The sequence below is a fragment of the Carcharhinus amblyrhynchos genome, chromosome 8 (genome assembly GCF_965287045.1).
Source record: "Carcharhinus amblyrhynchos chromosome 8, sCarAmb.v2.hapA, whole genome shotgun sequence".
NCBI classification, from domain to species: domain Eukaryota; kingdom Metazoa; phylum Chordata; class Chondrichthyes; order Carcharhiniformes; family Carcharhinidae; genus Carcharhinus; species Carcharhinus amblyrhynchos.
The window spans coordinates 126,885,452-126,899,468 of NC_137331.1; the positions used below are offsets into that span (position 1 = coordinate 126,885,452).

The window sequence follows — 14,017 nt, forward strand, 5'->3', positions numbered from 1 at the left end:
GTTTAAAGCTTCAGTCTCTTACAGAGCGATTGTTTCTGGTTGTGGGCTCTTACAATGATGGCACCAGTTACTGAACTGGGTGATAATAGTGCTTGAACTGAGAGATCACCAGCGTGTAGTGTAACACTGGGCTAGAACGAGAAGTATATACAGTCACTGTGTCATATTTGTCTTTTAAAATGCTGTGTTTGTTGTCCTGTGTAAGTTTGACAGTTTGCCAACATCTGGCCTAATCAGGATTTTGACCCTTTTAGAGGTTTCTGAATTACAGCGGAATGCCGTGACTTCATCCCGCCTGACAGTTTCTGTTGTTCACATTCTTCCCATCCTCTCTGGCTAGTTTGCATCAGTGAATGAGGTTTGGCTGCAGATGCTGTCAATATGGGGAGAGAGGAATTCTACAGTGGGTGGTACTGCTGCCTCTCAGCGCCAGGGACCCGGGTTTGATTTCCGGCTTGAGTCACTATCTGTGTGGAGTTTGCACATTCTCCTCGTGTCTGCGTAGGTTTCCTCCTGGTGCTCTGGTTTCTGCCCACAGTCCAAAGATGTGTGGATTAGGTTGATTGGCCTTGGAAAATTGCCCCTTAGCGTCAGGAGGATTGGAAGGGTAAATATGAGGGGTTATGGGGATAAGGCCTGGGCGGGATTGTTGTCAGAACAAACTTGATGAGTCTCAAGGCCTCCTTCTGCACTATAGGGATTCTCTGAGGCTGAATTCTCTGAAAGGTGGAGTGTGAGTGCACAGGTGACAGGATGGATTTAGAACTGTAGAATCCCTACAGTGCAGAAGGAGACCATTTGGCCCGTTGGGTCTGCACTGACCACAATCCACCCAGGCTCTATCCCCTTAACCCTGCATATTTACCCTGCAAATCTGCCTGGCACTAATTTAAAGTCATAGAATCATAGACCCTACAGTGCAGAAAGAAGCCCTTCGGCCCTACCCCCATATCCCTACATATTATACCCACTAATCCCTGTAACCGACACATCCCTGGACACTAAGGGGCAATTTCTTAGCATGGCCAATCAACCTAACCGGAACATCTTTGGACTGTGGGAGGAAATTGGAGCACCCGGAGGAAACCCGCGCAGATGGTTCTGAAAGAAATGGCGGAGGTTATAGTGGATGCCTTGGTGGTTATTTTCCAGACGTCGCTGGATTCCGGGGAAGTGCCGGAAGATTGGAAAACGGCTAATGTTACGCCGTTGTTTAAGAAGGGTGCCAGGCAAAAGGCGGGGAATTAGTTTAACGTCTGTGGTAGGTAAAATGTTAGAATCCGTCATTAAGGAGGAAATTGCGAGGCATCTTGAAGGGAATTGCTTGATAGGGCGGACGCAACACGGTTTCATTAAAGGGAAGTCGTGTCTGACAAATTTACTGGAGTTCTATGAGGATGTGTCTAGGGCAGTGGATAGAGGAGAGCCGGTGGATGTGGTCTTTCTGGATTTTCAGAAGGCGTTTGACAAGGTACCTCACAAGAGGTTATTGCAGAAGGTCAGGGGACATGGAGTTGGGGGTAGGGTGTTAGCGTGGATAGAGGATTGGTTGTCAAATAGGAGGCAGAGTGTGGGGGTCAATGGGTGCTATTCGGATTGGCGGTTGGTGGCTAGTGGGGTGCCCCAGGGGTCGGTGCTGGGGCCTCAGCTATTTACCATTTATATAGATGATCTGGAGGAGGGAACCGAGTGCAGGGTGTCGAAATTTGCTGATGACACCAAGATTGGGGGAAAGGCAAATTGTGCGGAGGGTGTGGAGAGTCTGCAGAAGGATCTAGATAGGCTGGGCGAATGGGCCAGGAAATGGCAAATGGAATTTAATGTTGGCAAGTGTGAGGTGGTCCACTTTGGTAGGAAGAATGGTAGGAAGGACTATTACTTACGTGGCGAAAAACTGCAGCAGGCGACGGTGCAGAGGGACCTCGGGGTCCTTGTGCATGAGTCGCAAAAACCCAGCTTGCAGGTGCAGCAGGTGGTCAGGAAGGTGAATGGGATGCTGGCCTTCATAGCGAGGGGGATTGAATATAAAAGTAGGGAGGTCTTGCTGCAGCTGTATAGGGCATTGGTGAGGCCGCAGCTGGAGTACTGTGTGCAGTTTTGGGCGCCGCACCTGCGCAAGGATATTTTGGCCCTGGAGGGAGTGCAGAGGAGGTTTACTAGGCTGATACCGGAGTTGAGGGGATTGAGCTATGAGGAGAGGCTGAATAAACTAGGCTTGTACTCGTTAGAGTTTAGAAGAATGAGGGGAGATCTCATTGAGACGTATAAGATGATGAATGGGATGGATAAGATAGAGGTGGAGAGACTCTTCCCGCTCAAAAAAGACACTAGGACTAGGGGGCACAGCCTCAAGATAAAGGGGAGGCGGTTTAGAACGGAGTTGAAGAGGAACTTCTTCACTCAAAGGGTGGTGAATCTCTGGAATTCTCTGCCCGTTGAAGTGGTGGAGGCTGCCTCGCTAAATATTTTTAAGAAGCGGGTTGATGGGTTCTTGATAAGAGAGGGGATTAAGGGTTATGGGGAGAGGGCGGGAAAGTGGAACTGAGCCACAACAGATCAGCCATGATCTTATTGAATGGCGGGGCAGGCTCGAAGGGCTAGATGGCCTACTCCTGCTCCTATTTCTTATGTTCTTATGAATGTGAAAACTCCACACGGACAGTGACCCAAGCTGGGAATGGAACCCAGTTGAACCCTGGCGCTGTGAGACAGCAGTGCTAACCAGTGTGCCACCGTGCCACCCCAATGTAGACTTGTGTCTACCTGATTTTAAAAACAGCAATTATAAATAAATGAACTAGTCAAATTGTTTAGGTGATGTTAATTGAGGGATTAATGCCGACCCAGACATTTGAAGAACTCCTCTGCTGTCCTAGGAATCTTGGTTTGGGGCCTTTAACATCCACCTGACAAAGTAGACAGGCCCTTGGTTTAATGTCTCATCCAAAAGAGAGGACAGAATGGTCCTTCAGAGAGCCAGCACAGACATGAGAGGCCAAATGGCCTCCTTCTGTGAACATAGGAACAGGAACAGGCCATTTGGCCCATTGAACCATTCAGTTTGATCATGGCTGATCAGTTACCTCAGTGCCGCTTTCCACACGATCTCCATATCCTCGATGTCATTCATATCCAGAAATCTATCCATTTCACATTTTCCCATACTATACCCCATGTGCTCAATTTTTGCCTACTCACTTACTCTAAGTGTGTTCGCTTGTAGCCCCCTTACATCCTCTTCACAATTTACTTTCCTATCTATCTTTGTGTCGTCAGCATATTTAGTAACCATACCTTCAGTTCCTTCGTACAAGTCATTGATACACATTGTAAAATGTTGAAGCCCCAGCACTGATCCCTGTAGCACACCACACATCAGGGCGAATGTTCCCTTTCTGTCTGCCACGAAATCTTAGTGGATGAGGGGTGGACCGTGGAAAGGTCCATTGATCTCGGGTGGGATTTTCCAGCTTTGTGGCTGGAAAATCCTACTCATCATGCCCTTCCTGTTAGCTAGCCAATCTTTAATCCAGGCCAATATGTTCCCCTATGTCATCAGGTTTTATTTTATGCAGTAACCTTTGATGTGGTACCTTCTGTGAATCTAATTACAAAACAACCAGCTTTATCCACTGACTGTTTCATAAGAACTTCAATAAATTGGTTAAAAATGATTTCCTTTTCACAAAACATTGTTGGCACTGCTGGATTGCTTTGAATTTTTCCAAGAGTCCCACTATAACATCTTTAAAAATGTCCTCCAACAATTTCCCTCTGACAGTTAGCTAACTGGCCAGTAGTTTCCTGCTTTCTGTCACTCTCCCTTTGAATAAAGGAGTTACATTTGCTATCTTTCCATCAAATGGAAACTTCCATACCTACAGAAGTTTTGAAAATTAAGACCAAAGCATCAACTATCTGATTCGCCTCTCTGATACCTGACAGACCCAACAATTTGCTCCATACCATTTCTCTGTTGATTGTAATTTTCTCTTGTTGCCCGTCCCTTCCTCCCATTTCCTTATTTACTGCGAGTTCTGAGATGTTATTTAGAACATAGAACATACAGCACAGTACAGGCCCTCCAGCCCTCGATGTTGTGCCGAGCTATGTCCAAACCCAAGATCAAGCTATCCCACTCCCTTGTGTTCTCTGTAGTGAAGACAGTTGCAAATATTTGTCCCACTTTCATTTTCAATCCCCCCGTGCACTGTCTGTAGGACCAGTGCTCACTTTGTTAACTCTTTTCTCATTGAAATATCTATGAAACTTGTGTTTATGCGAATGGCCAGCTTTCTCTTATGCTCCAGTTGCTCCCTCCTTATCAATCTTGTGTCATTCTTGGATATTCATTATATTCTTCCCAATCTTCTGCTACCGTCTTTCTGCAAATAAATGCTTTCTCTTTAAGTTTAATACTGGCCGGAATTTTCTAGCTGTTTGTGTCCTGCAGCCACTGCAAGCGAGGATGGAGAATCTGGTGCTTAGCCAAACCTCCGTTCACTGCAGCGGGACTGGAGAATCCTCCCAGTGTGAGCAGCCTGGAAATTCAGTCCACTCTTCTGAAGTTTTTTAAACATGGTTATGCCCTTGTTGAAGTTTTCCTTCCTCATTGCAATGCGTCTATTCCGTACGTTGTGAAAAATCATTTCAAATGTCAGCCACTAAACATCTCTAATTTTACCCTGAGGAGTTGCATTTATTTAAGTTTGAAATAGTAGTCTTGGATGCACTCTTCTGTCCCTCAGACAGAATGTAAAATTCAATTATATTATGATTACTGTTACATTGGGGTATATAAGATTATGGGGGACCTGGTAGTATCGACAAGGACTCCCTGTGTCCCCTAACGGAGAGGTCAGTTACCAGGAGGCATGGATTTAGGGTGATTGCCAAAGCGGACATGAGGAAAAACTTCATCACCTATGTTAGAATGTAACCGGGGACAACTTCGTATTGGATGTAATGTCACCAATGGTAATGAGCTGTAAGGGTCAACTGACCCAGTAAACTACGGAACCAATTTCAGAATGATGTGATCTGACCAGATGATTCATTATAAATAAGAAGCTGTTGGGAATTGTGGGGAGCTTGGAGTGGCCCAAGGCACGGCTGCAAGTTTGGAGTGATGAAGTTACTTTATTAAACCCTTTCTTTGATTTTTAAGTCAGAGTAAGTTTTGTCATATTTTTATAAAGAAAATTACACAAATTACTGCGCAGGAACAGGTACTTTGGCCCTCCAAGCCTTGTGCGAATATGATAATTTGAAGAGTTCCTTCAGAAAAAACAGCTTAGAGGGTGGGTGGGGTGTTTGGAATTTGCTGCCTGGTTGTGGTGGAATCAGAAAATCTCACCTTGTTGAAAAAAGTACTTGGATCGGCACCTAAAGTGCTGTAAACTTTATCCAGCTTTATCCACAGACTGGGTGCGAGAAGATTGGTTTAGGTAGATGCGATGGGATGAATGGTCTCTTTCTGTGCTGTAACCTTTCTGTGGTTCAATGAATTTATATACAAGTTGTCACGAGGGAGCTATTACAGAAAATTACAAAACTTGGGATGTCGTTAGTTTGTGAAGGATGCTATATAAATGCAAATTTCTCTTTCACATCCAAAGAGTAAATATTTAACAAAAAGCTGCATGATTTAATTAGTTTCTGGGATGTGTGTGTCACTGACAAGCACAGCGTTTATTGCCCATCTTAATTGCTCTTGAGAAGGTATGGTCTTCTTAAATTGCAACCGCCCTCGTGGTAAACCTGTTCGGGATGGGTTTACAAGATTGTGACCCAGTGACAGTGAAGAAACAGTGATGTATTTTCAATTAGGATGATAATGACTTGGAGAGGAACATGCAGGGGTTAGTGTTCCCGTGCATCTACTGCCCTTGTCCTTCCAGGTCAGTGATAGGCAGCCTTTGGGACACACTGGGGTATGGAAATTATGTGGGAATCCACCATAAACGTTCAAGAAACAAATAATTACAGCAGAGGTACAAGTGAACACAAAACCATTTTTATGATAATTGTGCTATCAGAATGATAATTATAGAACCATAGAACATTACAGCTCAGAAACTGGCCTTTTGGCCCTTCTTGTCTGTGCTTTTCATTTTTCTCCCACTGACCTGCACTTAAACCATATCCCTCCGCACCCCTCTCATCCATGAACCCGTCCAAGTTTTTCTTAAATGTTAAAAGTGACCCTGTATTTACCACTTTATCCGGCAGCTCATCCCACACTCCCACCACTCTCTGCATGAAGAAGCCCCCCCTAATATTCCCTTTAAACTTTTTCCCCTTCACCCTTAACCCATGCCCTTTGGCTTTTTTCTCCCCTAGCCTCAGTGGAGAAAGCCTGCTTGCATTCACTCTATCTATGTCCCATCATAATTTTATACACCTCTATCAAATCTCCCCTCATTCTTCTACGCTCCAGGGAATAAAGTTCTAACCTATTCAACCTTTCTCTGTAACTCAGTTTCTCAAGTCCCAGCAATATCCTTGTAAACCTTTTCTGCACTCTTTCAACCTTATTAATATCCTTCTTGTAACTAGGTGACCAAAACTGCACACAATACTCTAAATTCGGCCTCACCAATGTCTTATACAACCTCATCATAACATTCCAAGTCTTATACTCAATACTTAGATTTATAAAGGCCAGTGTTCCAAAAACATCTTTACGACTTTATCTACCTGTGACGCCACTCTTAGGGAATTCTGCACCTGTATTTCCAGATCCCTCTGTTCTACTGCATTCTTCAGTGTCCTACCATTTATTTTGTATGTTCTACGTTGGTTTGTCCTTCCAAAGTACAATACCTCACACTTGTCTGCGTTAAATTCCATTTGCCATTTTTCAGCCCATTTTTCTAGCTGCTCCAAATCCCTCTGCAAGCTTTGAAAACCTTCCTCACTGTCCACTACACCTCCAATCTTTGTATCATCAGCAGATTTGCTGATCCAATTTGCCACATTATCATCCAGATCATTGATATAGATGACAAACAACAATATGCAATAATAAATTCAAATATGAGGATATGAGGATAGGTTGAGGGAGCTAGGTCTCTTCTTCCTGGAGAGACGAAGGTTGAGAGGCGACCTGATAGAGGTTTATAAGATGTTGCGAGGTATAGATAGGGTGGATTCTCGGAGGCTATTTCCCAGAGCTGAAATGGTCGCTGTGAGAGGACACAGGTTTAAGGTGCTGGGGAGTAGGCACAGAGGAGATGTTAGGGGTAATTTTTTCACTCAGAGGGTGGTGAGTGGAATTGGCTGCCGTCGGTGGTGGTGGAGGCAAACTCGTTGGACACTCAAACTCTTTTAAGAGACTTCTGGATGAGTACATGGGATTTAATGGGATTGAGAGTTATAGATAGGCCTGGTAGGTATGGATATGATCGACGCAACTTGTGAGCTGTAGGGCCTGTTTATGCTGTAGTGTTCTATGTTCTATGTAGCCTCCTTTGGTTTACACTCCCTTGGTATAATTTGAGCCATATAGTCGGCTCCCTTTCTTTACAATCAAAGTCAGCCATCAGGTGTCGCTCTTTCGCTCCACAGATGCTGTCTGACTGCTGAATATTTTCTGTCTTTATTTCAGATCTCCAGCATCCACCACATTTTATTTTTCTGTTGCCGATGTCAGTGTTGCTTTCCTGTGCTATGATGGTCTCAGAATAAGGGAAAATCAGTAAAGGAAAGGAGAAACTAAATGATTTCACCTCTGTGGTAGCTAGCACACCTGGTGAGGAGGACGGCGATCTATATCCACCCTCTTCTTCTTAAAGCTTGGATTTAATACCTCATGGCACATTTTAAAAGAGGTGCTAGCAGGTTATGTGGGTTAGGTTGATTGGCCATGTTAAATTGCCCCTCAGTGTCAGAGTAAACAGGCGGGTTTACAGGAATAGGGCTAGCTAGGATTGTGGTCGGTGCAGACTCGATGGACTGAATGGCCTCCTCCTGCACTGTAGGGATTCTGTGATTCTTTTCTGTGATTCTAAGTTTATCTGTTAGAAAACTCAAAACACAAATTCCTAAAATAAAACAACACACTCCTCATATATTCACTGTGAAACTGGAGTCAGTAGGAACCAGGGGGAAACTCTGTGCTGTCTCGAGTCATCCCTGGCACAAAGAAAGATGGTTGAGTTGGTTGGACATCAGTCACCTCAGCTCCTGGACATCACTGTAGGAGACCCTCAGGGTAGTGTCCGAGACCCAACCATCTTCAACTTCATCAGTGACCTTCTCTCCACCTTAAGGTGAGAAGTGGGAGTATTCGCTGGTGATTGCACAATGTTTAGCACCATTCCCCACATACTGAAGCAGTCCATGTCTAAATGCAGTAAGACTGGGCATTATTCTGCATCCATGGTCTTGCATCACTTTCTGACCTGTAATGTCTGCCCTAACATTCGCGACAGGCAATGACCACTCCCAACAAGAGAAACTACAACAATCTCCCCTTAACATTCACTGGCATTACCATTGCAGAATCCCCCACTATCAACACCCAGAATGTAATAATTAATCCTGCATTTACCTTCCACTGCTATCAGTGCTGCTCAGTGTGTACCTGCTGCTTCAACATGCTTGTTGCACTTCCCAAGAAGTGTCTGCCTCCATCTCCAATCATTGGCCAGCTTCAACTTGCCTGGAAATACTTCTGTTGGCCTTCAGCTGTTTCCCCTGAAGGTCTCAGGGATCCGCCTGATGCCCATTGGCCAGGTGCCAGAGACAGTTGTACAAGCATGCCGAGCACAAGCTGCATTCTCTGCACCTTTCCTGCTTTCCCTATGAGCGAGCCGGATTGGATTTTCCCAGTCCAGGTGATAGAGGTGTGGCTGATGCATTCACAGAAACAGGATGTAGGCCGTTCAGCTCCTTGAGTCTGCTCTGCCATTCAGGATGATCATGGCTCATCATAGAATAATACAGAGCAGAAGAGGCCTTTTGGCCCATCGAGTCCGCACCGACACATTAGATACACCCGAACTCCCACCAAATCCCAACCGCCAGCACTGTCCTCGCTGGCTCATGGCACTGGGAGTAATCCTGAGATTACAACCCATAAGGTCATGCTTTTTGGTCTATTGTCTAATTTCCTGAATTCTTGATACTAGACCTCATCCCTCTTTCTATCTACCATAACCTCTGCCTTATCGTCCTCCTGCTTCATCTGTTCAGTGACATCATGGACCCTAGCACCAGAGAGACAACATACCATCCTGGAGTCACGTTGATGGCCCTTCTGTTCCCCTGACTATAGAATCCCTATTATATGGTATGGTGGGGAGGTCCTATGAGGAGAGACTGAGGGATCTAGGGTTGTTTTCGTTGGAAAGAAGGCGGCTAAGAGGGGATCTTATTGAAACATATAAGATGATTAGAGGTTTAGATAGGGTGGATAGTGATAGCCTTTTTCCTCGGATGGAGAAAGCTAGCACGAGGGGGCATGGCTTTAAATTAAGGGGGGGTAGCTACAGGACGGATGTCAGGGGTAGGTTCTTTACCCAGCGGGTGGTGAGGGATTGGAATGCCCTGCCTGCTGCAGTTGTAAATGCGTCTAGTTTGGGGGCGTTTAAGAGATCTCTGGATAGGTTTATGGACGAAAAGGGATTGGTATAGGCTAGTGGGTCATTGTTTTTGTAACTGGTCGGCGCAACATCGTGGGCCGAAGGGCCTGTTCTGCGCTGTAATGTTCTATGTTCTATGTTCTATATTGCCCTGCCTTTCTTCCCCATCTCCTGTTCAGACAGGCTGCTTGTGGTGCCAGAAGCTTGGCTCTGTCTGCACTCCCTGGAGGAACCAGTGCCCTCATCAACCTCCAAAATGGAATACCAGTTTGTGAGTGAGACCCCAGGGGAATCCTGAACCACCTGCCTATCTCTCTGGGACTGCCTGGTGGTCACCCATTCCTTTCATTCCTCAAGTCCCTTAGCTGCAGTGTGACCACCTCCCTAGATGTGCTACCCACATTGCTCTCAGACTCATGGATGCTCCAGTGTTCCCAGCTGCCATTCCAACTCTGAAGCTCAGGCTTCCAGGAGCTGCAGCAGGACACACTTCCTGCACACATGCTGGCCCCAGGCACTGGAAATGTGCCCGGCCTCCTGACAGGGGGAGTCAGGAGGTGGGTTACTCTCCAGAATTCCCAGCCTCGGACTTGCATTTGTAGCTATAGTATTGGTATGGCTGGCCCACTTTGATTTCTGGTGGAGAGAATCCAGTGCAAGGGGCAAGCCTTCAAATTAGAATGAAACTCTGCTTCATACTTCTTTATTTCAAGGCTAGTGGAAATCTAGAACACTCTCCTCAAAGGATGCTGATGCTTTGGGCCAGTTTTCAGTTTGGAAGACCTACTGCATTTTGTCAGGTTATCAAGAGATGTGGAACAGAGGCAAGTAAATGGGTTTGATGTAATCTAATGAAGTGCTGAATGGGCTCAGGGGGCAGAATGACATCTCCTGCTCTTATTTTCCCATGAACAAAGTCAGACATTGCAGTCTGAACTCTTCAGTACAGGCAGGCAGTGTTGGGACGCTGAGGGGCATTTATTGTTATAGATGATACATGTCCCAGTTGTTGTTAAATGGAGTAATGTGCTAATCCTCCACTGGCAGCTCTGTGCCATGACTGCAGTGATGACACTTCACAAGTAACTTCTTGGCAGTCGCGTGCTCCAAGAAAGACGTTAATATTGAAGATTATTTCTTTGTTGTTTAGCTGTGGAGGGAATCTGTAACTAACATAGTCTGTGGTCTTTCTTCTAGACTCATTTGTCAACAGTCAAGAATGGACTCTGAGCCGGTCTGTCCCAGAACTGAAAGTGGTAAGTGATCTTTGACTTGTCAAAAATCATTCTCCTCCATGTTAAACACCAATTGGAGGAAACACTGAGGGGACAGAATATAGTCTGGCTGGGAGATTTCATTGTCCTTTACCAAGCGTGGCTCAGTTACACCACTATTGACCAAGCTGGTCAGGTCCTAAAGGATCAGGGATCAGTGCCTCAGGGATCAGTGCTGGGTCCACAGTTATTTGTCATTTATATTAATGATTTGGATGAGAATATAGGAGGCGTGGTTAGTAAGTTTGCAGATGACACCAAGATTGGTGGCATAGTGGACAGTGAAGAAAGTTATCTCCAATTGCAACGGGATCTTGATCAATTGGGCCAGTGGGCTGACAAATGGCAGATGGAATTTAATTTAGATAAATGCGAGGTGATGCATTTTGGTAGATTGAACCAGGATGGGACTTACTTAATGGTAGGAGAGTTACAAAACAAAGAGATCTAGGGGTACAAGTTCATAGCTGCTTGAAAGTGGAGTCACAGGTGGACAGAGTGGTGAAGAAGGCATTTAGCATGCTTGGTTTCATCGGTCAGAACACTGAATACAGGAGTTGGGGCGTCTTGTTGAAGTTGTACACGACATTGGTCAGGCCATACGTGGAATACTGTGTACAGCTTTGGTCACCCTATTATAGAAAGGATATTATTAAACTAGAAAGAGTGCAGAAAAGATTTACTAGGATGCTACTGGGACTTGATGGATTGAGTTGTAAGGAGAGGCTGGATAGACTGGGACTTTTTTCTCTGGGGTGTAAGAGGCTGAGGGGTGACTTTATAGAGGTCTTTAAAATAATGAGGGGCACAGAGAAGGTAGATAGTCAATATCTTTTCACAAAGGTAGGGGAGTCTAAAACGAGAGGGCACAGGGGAGAGATACAAAAGTGTCCAGAGGGGCTGTTTTTTCACACAGAGGGTGGTGAGTATCTGGAACAAGCTGCCAGAGGTAGTAGTAGAGGCAGGTACATTTTATCTTTTAAAAAGCATTTAGATAATTTCATGGGTAAGATATCCTGGGACCAATATCCTGGGGGGTAAATTTGCTAAGGCTATCCAGTTAGGTTTAAACTGATTCGGAGGGGGGGTGGGATCCTGAGTAGAGGGGTTGAAAGTGAGGGGGGCATAGATGGGGACTGCAATGCACAGCATCGCAGGGGTGGGGTGGAGCAGGGTTTGAAATGCGTATACTTTAATGCGAGGAGTATTCGCAATAAAGTGGATGAACTTGCAGCGTGGATCAGTACCTGGGACTTCGATGTTGTGGCCATTTCAGAGACATGGATAGAGCAGGGGCAGGAATGGATGCTGCAGGTCCCGGGGTTCAAATGTTTTAGTCGGAGTAGAGAAGGAGGTAGGAGGGGGGGAGGGGTAGCTTTATTGGTCAGGGATTGTATCACAGTGTCAGAGAGGAAGTTTGATGAGGACTTGCCTGTTGAGGTAGTATGGGCGGAGATTAGAAATAGGAGAGGAGAGGTCACCCTGTTGGGATTCTTTTATAGACCTCCTAAAAGTTCTAGAGAGGTTGAGGAAAGGATTGCGGAGACGATCCTGGTTAGGAGTGAAAGTAATAGGGTAATTGTTATGGGGGATTTTAACTTTACTAATATTGATTGGAATTGTTATAGCTCTAGCTCGTTAGAGGGGTCAGTTTTTGTACAAAGTGTGCAGGAAGGTTTTTTGACTCAGTATGTAGATAGGCCAACTAGAGGTGAGGCTATATTGGATTTGGTGCTGGGAAATGAGCCAGACCAGGTGCTAGACTTGGAAGTTGGTGTGCATTTTGGTGATAGTGACCACAATTCGGTTACGTTCACCTTAGTGATGGAAAGGGATAGGAATGAACCTCGGGCTAGTGGTTTTAGCTGGGGGAAGGGTAATTATGAGGCTATTAGGAGAGAATTAGGAAGCATAGGTTGGACCAGGAGATTACAGGGACTGGGAACGTCTGAAATGTGGAGTTTTTTCAAGGAGCAGCTACTGCGAGTCCTTGATAGGTATGTCCCTGTCAGGCAAGGAGGAATTGGTAGGGCTAGGGAACCGTGGTGCACCAAAAAAGTTTTTTCGTTGGTTAAGAGGAAAAAGGAGGCTTATGTTCGGATGAGACGTGAGGGCTCGGGTAGTGCACTAGAAAACTTTAGATTGGCTAGGAGGGAGTTGAAGAGTGAGCTAAGAAGGGCTAAAAGAGGACATGAGAAGACTTTGGCTGATAGGATTAAGGAGAATCCTAAGGCGTTCTATAGGTATGTTAAGAACAGAAGGTTGGTTAGGGCAAGATTAGGGCCAGTTATAGACAGCAGAGGGAAGTTATGTGTGGAACCGGAGGAGATTGGAGAGGCATTGAACCAATATTTCTCTTCGGTGTTCACGCAAGGGGACATGGATATAGCTGAGGAGGACACTGGATTGCAGGGGAGTAGAATTGACAGTGTTGCAGTTGATAAGGAGGATGTGCTAGATATTCTGGAGGGTCTGAAAATAGATAAGTCCCCTGGTCCGGATGGGATTTACCCCAGGATTCTCTGGGAGGCAAGAGAAGTGATTGCAGAGCCTCTGGCTCTGATCTTCAGGTCGTCGTTGGCCTCTGGTATAGTACCGGAAGATTGGAGGTTAGCGAATGTTGTCCCATTGTTTAAGAAGGGGAACAGAGACTTCCCCGGGAATTATAGACTGGTGAGTCTTACTTCTGTTGTGGGCAAGGTTTTAGAAAAAATTATTCGGGATAGGATTTATAGTTATTTGGTGAGTAAAGAATTGATTGGAGATAGTCAGCATGGTTTTGTGGCGGGTAGGTCGTGCCTTACTAACCTTATTGAGTTTTTTGAGAAAGTGACCAAAGAGGTGGATGGGGGTAAGGCAGTGGACGTGGTGTATATGGATTTTAGTAAGGCGTTTGATAAGGTTCACCATGGTAGGCTTCTGCAGAAAATGCAGATGTATGGGATTGGGGGTGATCTAGGGAATTGGATCAGGAATTGGCTAGCGGATAGGAGACAGAGGGTGGTGGTTGATGGTAAATATTCGTCATGGAGTTCGGTTACGAGTGGTGTGCCTCAGGGATCTGTTTTGGGGCCACTGCTGTTTGTAATTTTTATTAATGATCTGGATGAGGGTATAGTTGGGTGGATTAGTAAGTTTGCTGATGACACCAAAGTC

General features: G+C 45.4%; 1 protein-coding gene across 5 annotated transcripts in view; it reads left to right on the forward strand.

Annotated features, from left to right (window-relative positions):
• The window catches only part of agap3 (ArfGAP with GTPase domain, ankyrin repeat and PH domain 3), a 715,466-nt gene that overhangs the window by 384,180 nt on the left and 317,269 nt on the right, over positions 1-14,017 (forward strand). For all 5 annotated transcript variants that reach the window (XM_080194795.1, XM_080194794.1, XM_080194797.1 and 2 more), the window contains exon 2: positions 10,785-10,843. In XM_080194795.1, the coding sequence (XP_080050921.1) occupies positions 10,785-10,843 (59 nt within the window). The remainder of the gene's footprint in view (positions 1-10,784; positions 10,844-14,017) is intronic.